General features: G+C 42.3%; 1 protein-coding gene across 4 annotated transcripts in view; it reads right to left on the bottom strand.

The window, feature by feature from the left end:
- MBIP (MAP3K12 binding inhibitory protein 1) overlaps positions 1 to 173 on the bottom strand; it is a 16,159-nt gene extending 15,986 nt beyond the window's left edge. For all 4 annotated transcript variants that reach the window (XM_014941997.1, XM_014941998.1, XM_014941999.1 and 1 more), the window contains exon 1: positions 5 to 173. In XM_014941997.1, coding sequence (XP_014797483.1) covers positions 5 to 124 — 120 coding nt within the window. In that variant the 5' untranslated portion in view covers positions 125 to 173. The remainder of the gene's footprint in view (positions 1 to 4) is intronic.
- Between the last annotated feature and the right edge of the window lie 7,168 nt (positions 174 to 7,341).

Genomic DNA, 7,341 nt, shown 5'->3' with positions numbered 1-7,341 from the left:
TCACCTGCCCCGCCAGCCCGGCCAGGGCGCGCAGGGCGCTGCTCGCCACCTCCGAGGCCGCAGGGTCGGCGCCCGTCTCCGGTGCGTGGCCGCCGGGCTGGAGCGGGCTAGGCGCCGCCGCCATGACACCGGGCCGGGCCGCCGCCGCCAGCAACGTCCCCGCCGTCGCACGGCGATGACGAACCCCTCGGGGGGCCGTGCCCGGTGGCCCCGCCCCCGAGGACTGATGGACAGGCGCGCCAGCCAATGGCGGGGTGCGCTCCCGCGGCCGGCTGACATGGCCGGGCCGGGGAGGCAGTGGCGAGCGGTGCTGCTGAGGATGAGGGGCTCCTCCTGGGCTCCTGAGCCGGGCTGCCCTGCTGGAGTAGCGGCCGCTCTGTCCCAGCGCGCAGGAGTGGCGGCTCGGGGCAGCTTCCCGGCTGTGGCAGCAGGGCCCGGGCCGGGGAGGCAGCCTCAGGCCTGGCTGGCCTGGCCTGGCCAGACTCGGCCCGGCCTGTGGCCCCCTGGGCTGTGGTGTGGGGGGGACTCTCTCCCGCAGTGCGAGCAGCCCCGTTTCCCAAGCCTGAGGAAGCATCTTAACTCCTGCTCCTTTTTTCAGGCTTCTCTGGGACGCAGAAGCTTTTCTCAGCTGGGGTGTGTTGGAGCCATGGGGTGACAGACCACCTGAGTGGTGACAGGATGGCAGTGTGTTGGCCCAGGGGTGCTGTGTGCTGTTCTGGTGCCTGTGACACCAGCAGGCTTTGAACCCTAGGCTGCGGCAGCTCCTGTGGGGCATCCTCTCCCTGCAAGGTCACCTTACTCGCTCACCCTTTTCTTTGCCTCCTGGCTCATTCCTGCCCTTCAGCAGCCTCCGTGGAGCTGTCAGCGTGGGCACACGGCAGGCACGCTTACAGGAGCGCTTCCCAGAGCGCTTCCCCCGGGTGATCGTTCATGGAGGGAAGGACAGCGTGTGTTTAAGTGTATCAGATTACTGTGCTTGCTTCAGCCGTGCTTTTCTGGTGATACCTTCACTTTTTTACATTCATATGTGCTTCTCTTCAGAGCCTTGACTCCTCTGGTTACAGCAAGGTTGTTTTTTCATCAGACCACGAGGAGCAAGTTTGTCAGAGCACTCCGATTATGGGGCTTGCAAGACTGTATTCCCTCTAAGACAGTCTGCTTGATTTCTTTCCTAGGGCAGTATGAATGCTGACGAAGATTTTCTACCCAATGTTTCCTTTGGTACCCTTATCTTGATGCTTTAACCTTCTTTCTGTCCTGTCCCCCCCCAATATTTTTTATTTCATTGGGAAATGGTGGGTGCTGTTGTGTATACAAGTGTTAAAGCATTCTTAAATAAAAATGTTCAAAAGCAGATTAATTTATTTCACTGATAGGTGGGTATTTGAAAGACATTCCTCTCTAAGGTATCCAGATAAAACTTACCTTAATTTGATGAAGATAAAGTCCACTAAACTGAAGACATAGAATTCTGTATCTCCATTCAGCAACCAACTTAAATATTTGAGAAAACTCAAGTCAAGAAAGCCCTACTCTGTTCCAGAGAGTTGAGAGAGCTGTGATCTTTCCTTTGCTTTTGAGCTTGTTACCTTTACCTGTAGCAAGAGGTTGTTTTGGGGTACAAAATATTTCAAATGAAAAATAAAGGGATAACCACATAAATGTCAGGCAGATACTGGAGGTTACACTGCCGCATACGTGGCGAATGGATGTGGAGGATATCGAGATGGTGATGTACCGTTATTTATTCAGTGATCATTACAAGAAAAGCGGGCAAAAGCCAGTGAAGTTGTCTGCAGAGCTGTTGATGTCAACCTAGTATTTACGAAGCAGAAACTGGATCATGGCCTTCTTCCTGTTGATGGGAAACTCTGAGAAACAGGAGTGATGCCTATGGGTAAAGAGGGCACAGATTTTCTTCCTACTTTCACTATCTCAAAAGGCCTTGAGCCACGTTGCACCTGCTAACTGAATAAATTTGGTATCACCTGAAATTTCACAGATTAAACTATGTAGTGCATTATGCAAGCACGAACAGAAATAATCCAAAGTGATTTAAGAGATTAGAAATATGAGAGCATGTGAGAAAGTGAGAGTAGGGCAAAAAAGGTGCAAATACAGCTAGGACAAAGTATGTTAAACATTCATATCTGATGGAATAGACAGACCAGAGCAGAATGGTTCCAAACGATGGTTACATGCTCACTGTGTGTAGTGCACAGGAAAAATGAATCCACTTGCAATCACCTCTGGCAGTAAAAATGGCCGCAGTAAACCCAGGCCTCCCATAAAGACAGAGGAAATTACGTGGCATGCTCACTAAAGCTGGTGAAACAATAAAGTATTGGAAGCTCTCATTGCTGGAAAGATACTAGATTTGGAGGGAATTTGTAGACAACTGGCAAGAAATGGGTTGCCAGAGACGGATACTAGTTTAGAAAGAGGGATCAGAAGATTTCAATATGTGTAACTTGGCAGTTATGTTCGCTTTCAGATATTTTAATAATGTGACTACTAAGGAAGGGAATAATCTGGAATTGTTTTCAACATTCAGGGATAGAGTTATCGTGGTAATATTAAATCTTCTGCAGCTTTGATCCATGAAATGGATCTCTGAGGAGTATAATAGCCTCTCCCACCAAAACTACCTTGAAAAATATAAACACAAACACACTAAGTTCTTCAATGGCAAATGTCATGAAAATGATTTTGAAATGGAATAAATAAATTTCTTTTGGTTTTGGACTATTGTCACTTTTCATTTGTTTCATAAAATGATAAAGCTATACACCTCTTTCCAGCTTTAGGTGCCTTTGAACACTTTAAAATCAGAGTAAACTTTAATAAATTGACACAAGTTCTGTTTGCTGGTCACCACTGTCATAATTACTAGAGCTGCTTTTTCTGCTGAACATCACATTCCCATAATTTCTGAACTCGCACTTTCATGTTGTCCCTGACTAACAGCCAGAGAAAGGTGGGTGCTTTGCAGAATGTACCAGTGCTTGAGGTTTGTTGTGCTGAAGAGTGAAGTGTCGAGCTAAGGAGCCTGTGTAATGTATAAGCAGATTTTTCTCCTGAATTGAAAAGCTCATGCTGTGTACCTCTGTTTGTGTCAGCTGTAGATCATAGGAAGGCAAAAGAGACAACACTTCAGGAAAAAAGTAAACTGAAATCATTTGGAGCCTCAAAGATAAAAACAATACCCTGAATTCTTAATAGAGCCCCAGGCAACTGGTGCAGCTTAACACTGGCTGCTGTAAATGAAGTTTTCCTTAATTTTCAGATTATCAGTGCTACTCTAAAATACCTTAGTTCATAAATAGAAAATTTATAGTATCCTACCCGTTGGATTAAAATAGAATAGGACATAACAAGTCCCCTCCAGAATAAAAGTTTTTATTTAGTTAATTTCAGAAGAAGAGCACCTTATTTCTGTTGCTACCTGGGTACCCAGGAAAAGGCATCACTCCAACCAAGGTTATGGACCCTGGTTCAATAACATGCTTAAGTTGCTGCCTAATTTTCAGCACTAGCCCAGCTGAAAAAACTCTGCCTACTTCTCTAAAATGTCACCATGTGCTTATTAACTTCATCAAATAAAGGCTCTGAATTGCAAGCCTAATTCTCCAATAGGAGCTGCATTCCTTCAAAGTAAATGTCTTTGCTGACCTTTTGGTGTTTCTCTCACTCTATCAAAATTTAGAAAGCCCTGTTCAGACAGGATTGGAATGGGGTTTGTATGAAATGTTGTGTGGGAAATACAGCTGTGATGTATTTGCATTTAAAGATAAAAAACAAAACTATAGCTATCTTATATTTAAGACTGGCAGTAATTTTGTCATTCCTAATGAAATGCAAAATCTGCTGAGGCTGCTGCCTGCTTTCTGTTTATCGTCCTTATCCTGACATGCGCATAGACCCAGGATCCTTCCTTTCTGAATTTTTTCACCCTGGAGATTTTCTAATACTGCTCCATGCTTTGCCTTACTTTGGTCATTATTTTTCATATCTTTGTTTAGTAACTTTATACCATATTTAAGTTTTATCTCCCTGTTTGCCCCCTCTTTCTTGCTGCCATCTGCAAGTAAGATTAGCATCCTCTGCACAGAGTTCTTCAGTTCAGTTACATCATTTGGGATCGAGAACTAACCTCTGCAAGGCCCAGCCCAACAGCTCTTCTAAGAAGTCAGAGAACTATTATTACAATTATTCTGAGTTCACAAATTTTAGAGTCCTATAGTGACTTTGAAAAGTTGGATTATAAACCACCTTTGTATAATTTCCTTTTGAGACTATCACACAGAAATGTAGAAAGTGTCTTGAGGAGTAGGTGTCTGTGCTCACTGTGTTTCCCTTGTCTGTAAACTGTCAGTAAATTGACACAAGCATTGTGAAATTAAGCACTCATACCTGAAGATAGTCTAAAAATTAATAATTTTCCACTGCATTAATATGTACATGCTGCTCATATTATATATTTAACTCAGGTTTAATGGGATACTTGAAAATCTATATTTAACAGGGAAACAGAAGTATAGCACATTTACTTCAGAGAAACTTTAACTTTTGGGATTCCTTGATTGCTGAGTGCTTGATTTTAAAAGCTGTAGCTTGCATCTTTATTAGTATAATTTGACTATTATTTTAAAAGAAATAATAGTGATGGATGCTTAGGAATATCTAAAATAGAGTTCTTCAGCTGTGCTATGTACAAGATTTTCACCCAGCTTAGCTGGGACCCAAGTCCTTTTCTAAACATACAGTCTTTGTAGCCTGTTCTGTGGAACTGTTAAGTTACTCAAATTTAAATTTACCTTCTGCTTCAGCAGTTTAACTTATCAATTCCTATACCCCAGTAGCTGGACAGTTATTATCAAATAGACCACATCTGTCATTATTGGTCCAATCAATCATTCAGCATCCCAGCAGGCTCCTCCACTGACTTCAGGAACCAGAGCCAGATCTGCTTTAGATACGAGAATCATGGACTGATAGTTGAAATTAGGGACCTATCTTATGTAGTTGAGTCAAAATAGTCTTAAGGGGTTAATAGATCCATATTACAATGTAAGATAGGCACCTAAATCCTTTAAGTTCCTCTGGATGTATCACTCAGTGTTCATACCACCTGCAGTATTCTTCAACTTCTACATCTGTACGAGTAAATACATAATGCCCTTTTTGGATATAAAGTAACTATAAAGTTATTTGAATGATCTCCATTGTATTATAGTAAACAGACAAAACAAAAGATCACACTCATCTTTACACTGTCAGTATTTTTCTAATGCAGAAGAGGCATTTGTTAATAGGGAATATGGAGTCTTTGACATTTTGGGTCCCAATCCTTCAGTGAAGCTAGTCATGCACCTGCTTACTTTGTGCACAAATCATTCTAATGAATTCTAAAGGACTATTCATGTGCATAAAGCTAAGCCTGTGTGTAAAAGCCTTTGCAAGACTGAGCCTAGGTTGTAAGTTTGATAATGACCTGAGGCTGATTCAACAGAGAACAAGCAGTCCTTTTTGAATGTTGAGAAGTGTAGCTCCAACTCAGCTGCACAGGTATGGGCAGTGCTAAGAAATCTTGTAGTGCATGGGACTCAAGACTGGCCCCCGCCAAAAAAAGACAAGGGGCATAATAGATATTTTTCATTTATATTTTATAATACTGCATTTTACCTTAATCTTTTTAATTCTTGGCTTCACCTTAATTTCATTATGGCTATGGATTCCATTTGAATAGCTTTATTGCAGGAGCTCAGAAACTTTCCTGTTTTAAATTCATATACATATATATAGAGAGAGTGTATGAAAGAGTAGATCTGCTTAGAGAATGATGGTTGTGAGAAACCATAATTGTGCTCTTTGGAATGCTTTTGCTTGAGAAAGAGGCAAGACTTCAGCCTGTTTCATAAAGAAGCGCACAGAAGAGTTTCCCATACATATTTGTTCATACCACGCCATATTCTGGCTTCTGCTGCAAAGTCTTTGTGCTGCTCTGCAGCAGTTTATGTTCTCAGAGACAGTGCATCACCTTCAGGAGCCTCTCAACAACATCAGGGCAATTCCAGTGGTTGTGATACATCTCCTGAAACCTTGTTCTCGATATCGCTTCCATGAGTTGCTTCCATCAGGAACTTCCATAGAATTTGATAACGCTTTTTTCATGTGTTTAATGTTAAACATAAAGGCAACGCTACTAAAATCACCATGAAAAACCAATGAGATTACTTAAATGTAAACTGAGTTCCTGCTTGGAGCTATAGATTTTGGCATTCAATATGCTGAGTGTATGAAATAGGCATGTTTATGCACAATCACAAAAGAGAAATGTTTTCTTTTGCATAAAGCAAACTGTTGTCTTACCATGATCTATTCACTGCTAAAATGATTGCTATATTTAGTGGCCTTTGGATATCATTGACTATGAAATGCCACTTGTTTGTTAGGCTCACTAAGATAAAGTTGGTAAAAAAGAGAGAAAGCCTTTATCCTGCAGCTTAATCAACTATTAGTCACACCAGACTGGTCCATCAGAAAATTCCAGCTTCCCCAGTTAAAGGATTAATTTAATAATCTGGGTGAAGAAGTGACTGGATTAGGCATGGAAAAAAAGCATACCCACACTGCAGTGGGCGAAGGTGATAGTCCTGGGACCACCACTGCTGGCTTTGTTCTAGTTGTTGGCCTTGGGGACATGACAGATCTTTTGCTTGGTTGATGCAGGAAAAAGAATGAAGAAGGTACCTCTTATAAGGCATGGTGCTCCTTTACTAACCTTTTTAATTATTATTTAAACGAAGATTAAAGTTATGGAGTTGGAGAGTATTTTGCTGTTTTATAATTTAGCAGTTCAGGCTAAAGTTTCCTTTATGTTCTTTCTGTTTTTATGCAGGCAGCCTAGAAGATGGACATTTGACAGGCCACAATAGACTGCTCCTTTCCCAGGTATCTCCTGCTTGTTTCCTTTATCTGTGAATAGGAAATGGCTTAAAGGCACCTGTGTTATGAAGGTCCCAGGGGCAGCTGCCTGACTAGTGAATGCCTGATTATGTGTTAACATGCTTTGTCAGATATTGGCAGAATCTGTTCTCTTCTTTTGCCTTTTCAGCAAGGGTACCATTGACAGACTGGCTACCCATTTATAGAAATGTTGTCCATCAAACTGTGAGGAAGGACAATGGTGTTTTTCTGTGGCCAGTGACTGTGGGAAACTTTTCTTTGGCTATTCAGGCAATTTTTGTAGCTTGCTCTGAAGAGGAGAGACTGATGAGTGCAAAAAGTACAATTAAGCAAAGCCAGACTTCAATTGAAGGCTGTAGTGTAGTCTGCTGT

This window comes from Calidris pugnax, unplaced genomic scaffold (assembly GCF_001431845.1).
Source record: "Calidris pugnax isolate Ruff unplaced genomic scaffold, ASM143184v1 scaffold56, whole genome shotgun sequence".
NCBI lineage: Eukaryota > Metazoa > Chordata > Aves > Charadriiformes > Scolopacidae > Calidris > Calidris pugnax.
The sequence above is the reverse complement of the archived record's forward strand: the minus strand, read 5'-3'. Positions and strand labels throughout refer to the sequence as shown.